A 15,108-nucleotide genomic window follows, 5' to 3' on the forward strand; every position below is an offset into this window, starting at 1 on the left:
CAACCCAGAGAAGTCAGCTCTGGAGGCCGATGGTAAAGCCCACAGACATGACTCATGGCTAGCAGAGTCGAGGCTCAAGAAAGAACCTGCTTCTTCTCCAGACAACCTTATAATTACTAATCATTTCAAATATTCTCGGGTCTGTAGGTACGAAAGGGATCAGGAATAGAACAATTAACACCCTTGCTGCAGCAAAATGCAAGGTCTGGACAATACAAATTTGGGGGGTTAAAAATAAATATCTACGTTTGAAGTCAAGTAAGTTTAGCTTCGGTTCCTTCTCTCTCTTTTGTTAGATCTTATGACCAGAGGGTTGTTCAAACACTAATTGTTCATTTTCTTTCTTTTTTTTGGAGTAAAATCTGCATTGAACAGGGAACTTATCTGACCCTGTGCTTCTGTTTTCTCACCTGTAAAGCCAGGAGAGCAGCGCCAGTGGGCCTTGAAGACCCCTCCTAGCTTCTCCCATCCTTCCAAGCATCACCCACTGTTCATGTCGGGCTGGGCGAGTACGATACCACCTATAATTCTCAATCTCAACAGAGGAGTTTGGCTAAGACCTAGGCAGCACTTTGCAATAGGGCTTCCCTGCCATTCCTAAGCCTCTTCGAAGAAAGGGTGTTATCATATTAATAGAATGGGTTTTCTCATTTAGGAACTTGAAACTCAGAATGGAGCCAAGAGCCCGGTCAGTCAGGGAATCCCATGGAGACACAGAGCATCCCAGACACAAGCAGGGACTAAGGAGTCTGCCACTTTCCAGCTGTGTGGCTTTGAGGCAGTGGCCCAACCTCTCTGAACTCAGTTACCCTGCTCTGTAAAATGGGGTCAACAATACTTCTTATTTCTCATCAGGCTGTCCAGATATAAAGTCTATGCATCTAAAGCACCTGGCCCACACCAAGGTCTCAATGTGGGTGTTAGTCGCTCAGTCGTGTCCAACTCTTTGCAATCCCATGGACTGTAGCCCTCCAGGCTCCTCTATCCATGGGATTTCCCAGGCAAGAATACTGGCGTGGGTTGCCATTTCCTTCTCCAGGTTGCAATAATTATCAGCAATTCCTCTTATAAATAAGCCAATATAAATTAATAAGCCAATATAACAATTAATACATGAGCACCAGGCTTTGCAGGGAAGCTCTGTTTTCTAATAGCAGTACAGTAGGTTCTGAAAGTACCAAATCATAACCCCACGTCGCATCAGCGTAACATCCACCTCCCAAGCCAAACCATTCTTACTCAAAGCCCCATCAGTGAACGGGGACTGCAAAAATGCCCTCAAGCAGGAAGCCCAGAAAGTATAGCCTCAAACAGTCAGGGCCAAAAGAGCATGCAGTTTTTTTAAAACTATCCATAATTGTAAATTTTTAAAATTTAAAGGCACAAAGTTGCCACAAACAATCACCATTATGCAATTATAAATAAGCACACCCCACCCCCCACCCACGTTACCCCTTTCACCGAAACTTAATATGTGGCACGCGGCCTCTGTCTGCCGGGGAGCTGATGGCATCTCGGCTTCAGCAAGGCCACCTTGAGCCTCATGCTGTTCTCAGCAATCCATAGAGACCAGAAAAAAATGTCATTTTCAGGAAGGGAATTGATCGTTTCTCTCACATTTCCATTTGTGTAAGATCACGCTGTGGCCTCCTTCCACACTTGTCGAGTCTGTTCCTCCAGAGAAAAGAAAAGCTAAGGACATCCCGGGGATGGGGGGTCCCTGGCTGAGGGGTCCCTGGTGGAAGTTGAAGGGTTCCGGAGGCCCAGGGTAAAAAATCAAAAGACGGGGTGCTGTCTACTGACCCCCAGGGCCAAGCAGCCCACAAGTGTGGACAGGTGGGTCTCTTCAGAGGGCAGGTCAGCTGCCTGGACACGCACCCTGGGCACAGACATGTCCCCACGTGCCCAAGTCCTCCCCAAGGGACATCCTCCATCTCTCTCTCTCCCTCTTCCTCCCTCTTTTTCATTCTCTTCTTCTTCCTCCCTTTCCCATCTGCTTTTCTATCTGCCTCTCTTCTCTGCCTTACTTCCTTGTCCCTGTCTTTCTCTCTCCCTCTCTGCCCTTTTCTCTTTCCTTATCTTTCTTCCCCCTCTCTCCTTCTAGCTTCTCTCTTCCACCTCTCGTTTGGTTCTATCTACTCTCTCTTCTTTCACTGTTAAGGACAACACAATGAAAATGGACACCTTGATCTACACATCTCAGCCCCCCACCAACCCCGCCTTCACGACTTTACTTCCGTTCTTCTGGTGATCCCCGCAGGTGGGAAGCCCTTCAACTTCCACTTCTCCAATCCAAGTGATTCTGTCGCTTCTTCATTCATAAATCCAATAACTTGGGAGGTTCCTTCCCCAGATGCTACTCCTGTCCTTCAAGTCTTCCCTACTACTAAGTTGCTGCCTGGGGGAGCCCAGGCCCTCAGGTCAGGCCCTGAGGTGGCCTGACCCATCCATCTCCCTCCTCCTTCTCCCAGCTGCCTTGCCTCTGAGCAGCCACCCTCAGCTGACTCACTCAGATGGGGATTAGGGGTGGGGGCAGGAGGAGGAGTTGGGGGTGGGGGGAACCGCCCTGGTCGGCTCCACACTGTTTGCCCAGATGCTCTTTGGAGCAGAGAAGAGCTAATTACAGGGAGCGGCTGTGGGCTGCTGGGCGCCCCAGGTTGGCCACATTCACTGCGCTCCTGCACTCCAAGTTGACGCGACTTTTCCAAAAGTGTCTGGAAGGCCTGAAGAGAAGCCTTGGGGGTCTGAGGGCCCAGTGGGCACAGATGAGCTGCCCCCGACCCTCTTGCCCTTGGAGGGGACAACCTGCATAGGGTTTTGCTTTTGCGGAGGAGCGCACCGCAATGTCTGGCTTGGCCAGGACAAGAGTTTTCGGGAGGCCTCCTGGCTCACTGCAGAGACTTGGTGGGGAGAGGAAAGAACCAGGGCACGGAGGGGGGTCGACTGGGTTCTGAATGGCAGGAGGAGCTGCGCCAGAGGGCTGGGCGCACTGCGAGGCTGTGCGAGCAAGGCCGGGGGCTGTCTCCACCTCTTCTGGAAAGTTGGACCTATGAGTGCGCTGCTCTCCTTACAACTATCAACAGCCCGGGAGGGCGAGCGCGTGCAAGAGCGGAGGGGGGCGCAGGACCCTCGTGACTTCTTCGCAGGACCCCAGCCGGGCCGCCGCTGTCCGAGGCCGCCTGAGAGCCCTGCGCCGGCGCCTCTTCTCCACACAGTGTGGAGGCGCCCCAGGGGCCGTCCTGCCACCCTCGACGGGATGCCGGCTGCCATGCTCCCCTACGCTTGCGTCCTGGTGCTGTTGGGAGGTAGGTGCCACCCTCCCCCCACTGCCTCGCTGCCTGAGGTCAGAAGGGAGGGAGCTGCCATTTGACATTCCTTGGGCTTCCTGGGGACTGCAGTGTGGGCTGGTGAGCCAGGCCGGCAGTTCTGCGTCTTGCGCGCTCTTCTCCAGCCTCACCTGGCCGGGCACCTGCTTCACCTCCAGCCTCCTCCTGGACCCTGTGCTGGGAAGCCGGGCGCGGAACCACGTGCGCGCCCCTCTGTGCTCAGTGCCCGCGCAGCCTGACCTCCAGGGATCCCAAGCCCACTGGGAGCCCCTCAGCAAGGTGCAAGCTCCACGTCACTCAGACCTGGGCTGCAGAATCTGGTCTTGCCCACTGAATCCTAGATGGGCGGGGACTCAGAGCTGCTGTCCTACAGCAGAGCTACAGAAGAAGTGAGGGGAGGGCACAGTGACCCTCACCCCACCCCTCAAATTCTGGTGCCCAGCAGGCTTGGGGTAGGGGGTCAGGGGACCGGACCCCCGTAGAGGGGACAGCGTCGTCTCCAGAACTAACTGCTCTCCAGCTGCCTCTTCTTAGAGGGTAGGAAGATCAAAATTCTGTTATGCCCGCTGACCGTGGTGTACCACCATTGGCAAAGATGACAATAGTAATCACAGTGTGCCGGGCTCACCCCCAAGCACCCTCACCTTGTGAAGGATTAAGAATTCTATTCCTGGAGTCAGATCACCTGACTCAGAAGTCCAGATCAGCTTCATATCAGCCTGTGTGAACTTGGACAGGCATGTCCATCAGTTCTCTTAGCCTCAACTTTCTCATCTATCAAATGGGCTCATGAGATCCTCACCTCTGTCTGGGGTTATTGTGAGGGTTACAAGAAGGAGAGCAGGAGAAGCGACTAGCACACTGCCCAGCCCCGAGGTGTCTATCCTGCAGGAAGACACACTGCCCAGTTATCGCTGAGCACGCTTTTCTCCACTTACAGGCAAGGAGCAAAGTCAGGTCTCTCTGCAGCTCTTCAATCAGCCCCGAATTTCTCAGCTAGATATCTGAAGAAGAGATGAGCCGGGTCTGAAGGAAGGTCAAGGGAGGATGTGTAGGCAGTTTGAAGAGCTGCAGATGTATCTGCCAAAAGGGGATGTTTACCTCAGGGCTGGGGCGAGAGGTCGCACGGCTGTCCATGGCCAAGGAGTTCTCACTGGGCACAAAAGTAAGTAAGAGTGGAAAGTAAGAGTGGAAGGAAGTGGGCACGGAGGGGAAGGCTGGGCAAAGAGTCTGTGTGCTTGCCCTGTGGGCACAGAGCTGGGAGGGGGAGAAGGAGGAAGCTGTGTCTTCACCTCTCCTCCTCCCAAGTGGTTCCATCCCATGGGGATGGGATGGGCCAGCCCAGTAGGGCACATTTCCCCAGAAACCTGCAGCCTTGGTCACAGCACAGGGCCGTTGTCCTTGGCAGGCCCCGTGCTTCTGTCACGCCAATAAAATCAGCGCCAGTGTAGCCTCGCTCTTGGCTCTCTGGAGTCCTGCTGCTTCGCTCCCAGGTGACCTCTCGCCACCCCAAGTCAGACAGACTCCACAGGAGAGAAGCCGAGAGTACCCGGAGGCCTGGGTGAACAGAAGGGGCGGCTGTGGAGCCTGCGGTTGAGACCCAGGTCTCAACCTTGGGGTGACAGACCCGTGCGGGCTGCCTTCACAGCTCCTCGCTCTGAGCCGGGCCCCATTTTCCACTGAACCCTTTTCCCAAAGTCCTTCTCACCACTGGCTGCATCACCAGGCAACAAGTTCCTTGTGCTTTAGTGAAAGGAGACAGAACCCTTTTAATCCTTCAGATACTTAGATAATTGAGGTACCTGAGCAGAGGCAAGCCTGGACTTCATGTCTCCAGGTTCAAGAAACTACTGTAGGCACACCAACGGCCCCACCACGGGAATGCACCTTCTCACACACACACACACACACACATATACACCCCACCAGGGTTTCTCAGCCTCAGCACTGTTGATACTGTGGTCCAGACCCTTTTCTGCTGGGGGCCATCCCATGCCCTGGAGGACATGGAACACCATCTTTGGCCTCCACCCACCACACGCCAGTAACAACACCTCCCAGCTATGAAAACCATAAACGTCCCCAGAAGCTGCTGGATGTCCCCAGGGGCCACGATTGTTCCCGGCTGAGACCCACTGGTGTGGGCAGATCAAATTCAACTTTCAGATGAATCTGTCAAAAATCACCAGGTTAGGTGGATTTTGTTATTCTTGCTCTGAGCAATCAGGAAATCAAAGGCACAGTAGGACCTCAAGAAAAACAACACAGTTGAAGTAGTTTCTAATCTAGACGTTGATTTTTCCCGCTTGTCCACTCTCCCCTGGTCTCTGAAAATGTCCTCCCTGGGGATGACAGGAGCTGGCTGTGGGTGAGGGTGGCTAGTTACCGGCTGCAGCAGACCCTTGTCAAAACCCTGCATCGCCAGATGTGTCTTGTGCCAGTGCAGTGGCTTCCAGCTTTGGTTCACTCCTCAGCAATTTCTGGCTCTTAAAAATCTCCTTACTCAACAATTTATGCTTGAGGGGGAAAATGAAAAACCACAGCTTCTTTTTTTCCCCCTCTCATTTGTATTTCTTTTTTCTAATTTCAGCCCTGCTTTTATCTCTAGCCATATACTTTGCAATGGCAAGTTATCATTTAGAGACAGATTAACTAGGACAAAATCACAGGCTATTCCATAATAAATTACTTGTGGATATGGGGCTCTGTTTCAAAACTAAGAGTGAAAGCTGGGGAGAAAATGAACTTAGTAGATGGGTCCGAAAAATCAAAGGTGAAAGGAGATAGGTAATTGTATTCATTACGTAAAACAAAAAAAAGTTTTTTTGAATGAAAACTTCCTCTCACCGCTTGGATCATTGTGGCCAGCTATTTCACTTGTATTCTGACTGACGCTGGAATCTCCAAAGTCTAAATAATCAGCTCAAGACAAACAGAACAGCTTCGTTGGTCTCCAAACCATCTGGATGGCAAACTAGTAAGAAGCTATGTGTGAAGAACTATTTGGGAAATGTATTGGATACTCACTATGTTCATGGAAGCTGAAAGCCAAAATGAGCCCCTGCTGAGTCCCTTCGCTGTTCACCTGAAATTATCACAACATTGTTAATAGGCTCTACCCCAACGCAAAGTAAAAATTTAAAAAGGCAAAAAATAAAAGACCTGGTGCAGCCAAGTAAATTAATCAATAAAGTAACTAAAAAGAACCCAATGCCAAAAGAGGCCACTGAGTTCAGTTTGAACTTGAGGGCAGTTCAGGCTGAGCTGGGGGTGATCCGGGGAAGGAACTGAATTCTGAAGCTGGTGCCAGAGGTGGCCATGAGTTGTAGCCGGGTGGTAGGCAGTGAGACTGATCCTCAAACCAGAATGGGTTTCAGAAGTTTATTGCCCAAAGCCAGCCCCCGACCCAGAGTGGGGAGTGCAAGGGTCATGGTGAACAGATGTCCCAGAGAACGTCAGACCTCCCTGTGCGAAGGGCCACCAGGGGTTCAAGTGGGCTTTGGTTCCCTGGGGAAGCAGGACTAGTCCCCCAGGACCTCCACCTGTGCACTGGGAGGTTGGTCGGTCTTGGCTGAGTTTAACACGTCTTGTGTGCTATGGAGAGCTTGAGAGCAGCATCTTAGGAACTGAAAAGACCCGGGTCCCATCCTGGCTTTGTCACCTTCCAGCCCTGTCGCCTATGTCCCCATTAGCGAGTTGGGAATGATGATAGCCCCACCCTCCAGGGATACTCAGTCCCAGCCAGAGCCTCTGTCCTGCTCAGCTGTGTTCATACCCGTGCCTTCTCCTTTGAGCCCCTGTCCGTGGCCCCATTTCCTGTGTGACCCTCCTCCCCGCACACTTCACAGACAGGCTTTCTTCCTCCTCAGAGAAGGTATCACCAGCCACCACCAGGATACAGAAACACTCTGTCAGCCTGTCCTTCAGGCCACGCCCCTTTCCACCACAGCCTATACACACACACATGCTGTTCCTCTGCTTAGAATACTGTTCCCTGCCCCCAGCCTCCCCTTCATCTGCAGATTTGGATGTAAATCCCTAGTCATGAAATTGCTGCAGCAAAATATGTGTGTAAATTCTCCCCAGAGCCTTCCTTTCTAAGGGCTTGCACAGTCAACAACCTCCATGGAAGGGCTATGAGACCCTTTCCCCACATCCTTGCCAACCTTCATCATTACTTTTCTTTAAAAATCTTGCCAGTGGCAATGCCTGGTTATTTATACTTGCATTCCATCAGTTATGAGTAAAGAAGAATGTCTGTATATAACCCCTTTCATTGACTTTCCTATGACACCTCCAGTAATCTCCTTTGCCCATTTTTATATCGAACTTAAAAAAATTTTTTTTCTCCTTATTGATTTGTTAGTGCTTTTTATATAGAGAGAAGTAGCTGTCTCCCATATACATTGCCATTTTCCCTAGCTTTCTGTTTGTCCACCCAAACTTCCTGAAAGAGAATTTACTCTTTGTTCCTGGTCTCTTTCACATTTATTCCGCTGAAACATGCGAAGGCATGTGGTTTCTAAGCAAAATGTGCATTTTTTCACCCAAGAGGAGAATAGATGGCCAGATAGTCTTACTATGAATGACCACATATGGTGTCTGTGTGTGAAGGAGAAACTGACTTTCCTCGGTGGGGAGAGATACAGCCCAAGCACTATGCTAACAAGCATGTCATAAATGATACCCCATGATTCTTGCAACCTCCTGTGCCATGGGCACCATTCTACAGATGACAGAAGCAAGGCCACACACCCAAGGTCGTCCAGCCGGCAAGCCCAGGGGCTGAGATTTGCGGACCATCAAGCTTCCTGCTTCAGCTGCCCTCTCCTGAGGCAGTTCAGCTCAAAGCTCAGGCAAGAGGCTCCCTGCTCTGCTGCTGCTCGAAAGAACTGGGCTTTTGAGCCAAGTTTGGGCGCCAGGAGATCCACAGGCTCTGTGGCATCTGGGCTGATGGTTTACATAACACGACTTAATGGGGAAGATCGCAGCGCAGAGACCACAGGCATGCTAACAAGAACAGCGTTTTAAATCCCCAATTAAATGTTAATCTGAGAGTTGTTGAAGAGGGAAGGATCCTAATTGTCCATCTGCAAAGGCTGCAGAGCTGCTGGGCTCTGGAATTCGGCTTCCCACATTCAAATTCCAGCTGCTCCATTTGCTGCAGATTACCTCATCCTTCCATGCCTCAGTTTCCTCCTTCATGAAGTCGACCCCAAGGGACTACTGTGAGAAGTCGGTATTACTATCCATGTGGAGTGTTTAATACAGCACCAGGCACACAGCAGGGGCTTGGTGAGGTCACTCACATCACTGTTAAGGTGACAGACACTGCCCTGCAAGGTCCAATCTGGGGAATATGCTATCCTTCTCCTTGTGGGATTGCGGAGGGGGCAACTGCAAGGCAGTCTGGGATGTCAGGAGTGTGGCTGGGGAGGAGGGGTCAAAGAGGGTGATGGACAGAGTCAGAGGAGGACAGGGATGCAAAGTATGAAAAAGGAGTCAGAAGCCTGACTTCCTGCTTTCAAAGGCATGTGGGGGCTTGGGTTGCCTTTGCCTGGTAGTGGACCTGAAGTGCCCATCCAGTGGGTGGGACGGCGCCATGAATTTCAGGAAGGAGGGATGGCGGGGGGGTCTTTGTGAGGAAAGCTATGACAAACCTAGACAGCATATTAAAAAGCAAAGACATCACTTTGCCAACAAAGGTCCAAATACTCAAAGCTATGGTTTTACCAGTAGTCATGTATGGATTTGAGAGTTAGACCATAAAGAAGGCTGAATGCTGAAGAATTGATGCTTTTGAATTGTGGTGCTGGAGAAGACTCTTGAGAGTCCCTAGGACTGCAAGGTGATCAAACCAGTCAATCATAACGGAAATCAACCCTAAATATTCATTGGAAGGAGTGATGCTGAAGCTGAAGCTCCAATGCGTTGGCCACCTGAGCTGACTCATTGGAAAAGACCCTGATGCTGAGAAAGAGTGAAGGCAGGAGGAGAAGAGGGCAACAGAGGATGAGCCCTGGGTTGGGAACATCCTTTGGAGAAGGGAATGGTTACCCACTCCAGTATTCTTGCCTGGAGAACTACATGGACAGAGGAGCCTGGTGGGCTATAGTCCATGGGGTCGCAAAAAGTCGAACAAGACTGAGCAACTAACACACATACCCAGAAAACGGACTTGTGGACACAGTGGGGGAAAGAAAGAGTGGGACGAACAGAAAAAGTAACATCAACATAAATATACTACCGTGTGTAAAATGGATAGCTGGTGAGAAGCTAGTGTATACACAAGAAGCTGAGCCTAGGGGTCTGCAATGAGCTAGAGGGGTGGGATGGGGGAAAGGGAGGAAGGCTCAAGAGGGAGGTGATATGTATATAATTATGGCTGATTTGCATTGTTGTATGGCAGAAACCAACACAACATTGTAAAGCAATTTTCCTCCCATTAAAAATTAAATTTAAAAAAAAGTAAAAAAGTCAACATCCACTGGGCACCTGCTTTTGTTAAGCATTGTAGGAGCATTATATTACTTCTTTACGATTGCCGTATTGTTTGGACACTACAGTCATTGCCATTTCACACCTGAAGAAATGGAGGCCAACGGGCTAGGGTTCCTAAAAAGTTTGCAGACCAGTGAGCTCTTGGTTGCTCAGCAACCATCCACAGCATGTGAGATACCAACCCAGTAAGTCCACACAACTCACTGCTCCCTGGTGGCCCTAAGGTACTAATAGTCTGTCTACATGGTTAGCTCAGGGACCAGGAGACCCATTCCCCATCACAGAGAGGAACCAGGGAAGGTGGGATCCTTCACAAATGCCAGGGAGATCCATGGTGCTACCTGTTGGTCTCATTAACAGTGGAGGGTTTGTCCTGAGTAATCCTCTCCCGCCACCCCCTTCTCAAGCCTTCTTCTGTTTGAAGCCAAACTGCAGTGGACAAGTGCTGGGTCTGCCTGCCTAGGTTCCTTGCTCCCTTTTTCTGCTAACAGCAAAGTTTCCCTTACTAACTCCAGTTCTGGAGGACTTGTGAGCCAAGCTGCCTCCCCTCCTACCTGGGACACGAATCTCAGGCCTGTGCCCACAGCTATCCCAAGAGCTCAATGTGCATTACAAAATCTGAGCTGCCCTCTCCAAACCTCAATATTAAATTTTATAAAAAGGGAGAAGCAAAGCAGTCAATCACACCTAACCCTCTTCTTGCCCCCAAATACGAGTAAAAACAGAGCTCAACACAGAGATGTATTTAGCTTGGAATTACCAGTGACCACAGCAAAACAAAATTACTTGTCCTCTGAAATGTACAATTAAGAGTTGTTTTAACATGTGTTTTTGGTGGTTGGGTGTGGTTTCTAGATAGTTTGAAACTGAAGTCTACTGTTTGGTCCGTCAGCTCTAACCGGGTTCAGATGGGCTCCACTTTCCTTAGCAGCAACCCCCAGTTAACTGAAATGAAGACCAACTTGCCAGGGGGTGAGAGTGCCTGGGCTTTTCCAGTTGATGTTTGCCCTTCTTTTTTTTCTTACGATAGTTTTACATTTCGTCTGCCTTTTACAGGGAGGTCAACTTAAAGTAACCAATAAGACCTCAGAAAACTGTTAACCTGGTGATGGAGTGACTAGCTGCATTTTCCTGGTAAACCCCACCCCAAGCCTTCAGGGACTAGAGATGCCTGTTTGGGGCCAATTCAGAGATGTATTCATCTCTGCCACAGTGAAATGCCATCATGCTTAGCAGTGAATTCCTGAAAACTTCCTGATGCTGACTTCTTGAAAACTTGGTGTTCCAGGTAAAGAGCTTAAGCCCAGTCCCATTATATCAGGCTCTCCATTATTACTGCTGGCAGGGGCCTCGGGGAATAGAGGTTAGGATACCGAGCTTCCAGAATCCTTTAAGGGCTTCAACAAAACATGGAATTGCTTGGAATTTGCATATTCATCACCACAGAGCTTCTCAGAGTGTTTGAGGCCAGAGCTGCTGGAGTTCATTATTAAGAGGGTGAAACATAGTCCCCTGTTTACACAGATAATTTGCTCAGAAAGTTCTTTTTTTTAAATCCCACTTAACTACAAACTTCTTTGTCTCTCTCCTCCAAATTCTAATTTAGAACGAAATGAATGAATATGCATTTACTATGTTTTTGGATAACTTGGTATAATTTCAACTCCAATGATGGAAACATTTCTTCATTCAAGTATTCTTCAAGGGGTGTTCAGTGGATGCTGACAGTGTGCCAGGCACTGTTCCACGTCTTGGGGACACAGGCATGAACAAAATGGGCCTGGTATGGCCCTTTTGGGGCTTGCCTTCTAATTGAGTGGTGGGGTGGGGTAGGGGAGCGCAGACAATAAATAAGAAACAAGAGAATGACTGATGGAGTGGTACTAAGGAAAGATGGTGACTGGGGAAGTGTGGCTGCCAGAGGAGGTGAATTAAGCTGCGCAGTGGTGTGAGGAAGAGGGGGTATGAGAGAGGACTTGACTAGGTCTGAGGCCCAGGAAAGGAGGTTGAAGATCCCAGAGGTGAGACGAGCTAGAGGGAGGGGCGTCCAGGCCAGGGGACACCATGCTCCTGGGTCACATGCTCTGAGAACACGGGGGCCTGCTGTCTTGGTGGTGGGGTGGGATGTGGAGCAGAGCCTCAGGAGACCACGCCGGTGAAGGTCACAGCCAGGGACAGGTAGAGCGGAAGGCTGGGGTTTGGAGAACTCTGCCGGACACAGCAGACACACCAGCCCCACCTGCAGACGAGAAATGAACGTCCACCCAACCTTGGTGACTGCTGCTGAGGGTCTTGACCACAGCACCCAAAAGTGGTCCTGACGCAGGTGAAGGGCGTGAGCAGTCAACGGGGTCTGAAGCCAGGAGGAGGCCAGCCTCCCAGGTGGACACAGGATGGAGATGAGACTCCACAGAGGACAGGGAGATGTGAGAGTGGGGCCCGTGGCCTTGGTGAGGGAAGGACAGCAGCTGGAGGTGACGTCCACCAGGAGGTGATGAAGGTCAGGGCACCCTCCAAGGATGAGAGGTTTTGTCCGAGGGAGGAGGACCTGTGATCTCCAAGCAGTACCGGCTTAGGACCTGTCATCAGGGAGGCTGGCATTCGAGTGGAAACCAAAGTTCTCAGGGATGGGAGGTGTGGGTTTGGCTGGTCTCCACGTCCAAACTGGACTCCACGTCCAAACAGGCAGCCAGTTCAGGCAGACACCTTTGAACTTCCTCCTCCATCCCTCCCAGCCCCTTCAACCCTTTTCCTGGCCAGGTGTGTCCCATCAGCTCCCGCTGGACAAATGGCCTTTCTTTGTGCATGAGGGCCACTTCAGGATAACCAAGGGTGTGAACAGAGTCCTTCTTCCCTTCAAGAAATTATATCCTTGTTAATCAGGAATGCAGTATCTGAAGCCGCACTTAAGCATCGTCTAATAGGTCCCCAATTACTGAAGGGGTGCATTTCGGGGGGGCTGAAATTTCAGCCGCACCACCACCAGTCTGATTATCTTGCTGCTTCCCTCCCCCTACTGAAAACATTTCATTATTGAGCAACACACTTTCGAAGCTAGTTTACATTGTCTTTGCTTGGCTGACCTTATAGCTATTGAGTTGGAAAATGTGGTTTGTATTGTAAGGCCTCTTAATAATTTTTTTTTTTTTAATGAGGGACTTTTCCATTGCAAATGAGACAACACCATATTTAGCACAAAGAACGCCTCTGTCTGTTTTGAAACATAATTTTCATTAGCTAGGTTTTTCACCATAAAGAGGATTTAAATTTTGTTTTAAAAACAGTCTGCCCCCCACCCACCCACCTGCAACACGTATTTCTGTGTATCCCTCCATAACAAAGGTCTAGAAAGACAGGCAGATTGATAGTAATGGTCTGCTGGGAAAGGAAGGAGGTTGAAGACTGATTAAAGGGAATTCTGCTGCCCTGCCTTATTCCTTAGTAATGCCAATACACTAACCGGGGGTAGACAGAGTCCTGCCTCCACCAGCCCCGCAGGCAGGGGCCCGTGTTATGGGTTGAAGCATGCCCCGCACCCTACCCCCAAAATTTGTATGATGAAGTCCTAACCCCCAGAACTCCGTAATGTGCCCTTCTTTTTGGAAAGGGTCTTTACAGAGTGATGGCATTAAAGTGAGGTCATGGGAAGGGGGACTGTAATTCAAAATGGCCGACGTCCTCATAAAGAGGGGAACCAACTGAGGACGAGGGGAGGGAGTCGTCTACAAGCCCAGGAGAGAAGCCTCAGAGGGAAACCCCCCTGCCACACCTCCACCTGGGACAGCTGGTCTCCAGAGGGAGGGAGAATCCATTTCTGTGGTTTAAGCCCCCGGTGTGGGGGGCTGGGTGATGCTCCCCTGGGACCTAATAGAGTGAGGCATGGGGGTGGGCGGGGGTCCAGCATCCTCCTCCATGAAGTGGGGCATCAAGATTGCCCCGAGTTGGACAACAGGCCCAGCCCCCACCCAAGCAGCTCTCACACCGGCGCCCCCTCCCCAGTCCCTGTCTGCAGTCTGCACAGGAAGCCAGGCAATTTTGGAGGGATTAGGACCATCGCATCTCACGCACCTGGCCCCACACGGTAACCACGTTCCCCTATTCTGTCCTCGAAAGGCCCACTGAGACCTTAGCACTGCTGGCCAGGAGTCCCACGTCCCCACCAAGATCCTACGATCCCCCTCAGCTGGATCCCCACACGGGCCCCTCCTCTCCTCCGGGGCATCCAGGCCTCCGTGGGGCTTCTCGTAGGCGTGCCCTGCCCTAGGCCCTGCCTCTCCCTCCTCCCCCTCCTCCTCCTGCCTCCCCCTCTCCCCCCTGCCTGCTTCCTGGCCCCCTGCCGGCCCACCCAGCCTCCCTCATTCTGACACCCCTCCCTTCTCTCTGGATATCCCTCTTCGGTCATTTCACAGGCTTCTATCCCTCAAACCAGTGCTGGCCAACGGAAATTAGATGCTGGCCACGTATGTAATTTTTGGCTGCCACGTATTGCACGTGAATCCTAGCTCCTCGACCAGGGATGGAACCCATGTCCCCGAAGTGGAAGTGGAGTCTTAACCACTGGACTGCCAGGGAAGTCCCCATATGTGTAATTTTAAATTTTCTAGTAGCCACACTTTTAAAAGGAAAAAAGAATAAAATGAAGTTGTGTAATTATATAGTTTGATTCAGTGACTCGATGGACATGAGTATGAGCAAGCTCCAGGAGTTGATTATGGACAGAGAAGCCTGGCATGTTGTAGTCCATGGGGTCACAAAGAATTGGACACAACTGAACTGAACTCATAGTTTGATTCATATTTAAAGACATTCTTACTTAACCCAAGATATCCAAAATACTATCGTTGCCACACACAACCAATATTTTAAAATTATTGAGAGTTGGCATTATTTTTAAAATAATGTGCGATAATATTCAAAATTTGGGGCATAAAATTTCCATCAGAAATCATTATATATTTAAGCTTTATAAAATTTACTGTTGAAAAGGAGAGGCACATGCTTACCCAAGTTGTTCCAAAGCTTAAAAGTGTTCTTTTAAGTAACTGAACTGAATTTTAGTTTTGAAATATAAGCTAGAATCATGTTTCTCAGAAAAGGAGCGTTAGATAAAACTGGAGAAAATCTGAATAAAGTATGTATGGACTTTAGTTAATAATGATGCATCAAGATTGATTATGTAATCGTAGTAAGTGTGGGCTTCTTAGGTGGCTCAGTGGTAAAGAATCCGCCTGGCAACGCAGGAGATGCAGGTTCGATCACTGAGTGGGGAAGATCCCCTGGA

The 15,108-nt window shown here is 50.1% G+C and overlaps 1 protein-coding gene across 1 annotated transcript in view; it reads left to right on the forward strand.

Annotated features, from left to right (window-relative positions):
• Positions 1-2,545: 2,545 nt before the first annotated feature.
• Positions 2,546-15,108, forward strand: part of APCDD1L (APC down-regulated 1 like) — a 50,613-nt gene continuing 38,050 nt past the window's right edge. The window contains exon 1 of the mRNA XM_061437046.1: positions 2,546-3,305. Within this exon, the coding sequence (XP_061293030.1) occupies positions 3,050-3,305 (256 nt within the window). The 5' untranslated portion in view covers positions 2,546-3,049. The remainder of the gene's footprint in view (positions 3,306-15,108) is intronic.

Source organism: Bos javanicus, chromosome 13, assembly GCF_032452875.1.
Source record: "Bos javanicus breed banteng chromosome 13, ARS-OSU_banteng_1.0, whole genome shotgun sequence".
In the NCBI taxonomy this organism is placed as follows: domain Eukaryota; kingdom Metazoa; phylum Chordata; class Mammalia; order Artiodactyla; family Bovidae; genus Bos; species Bos javanicus.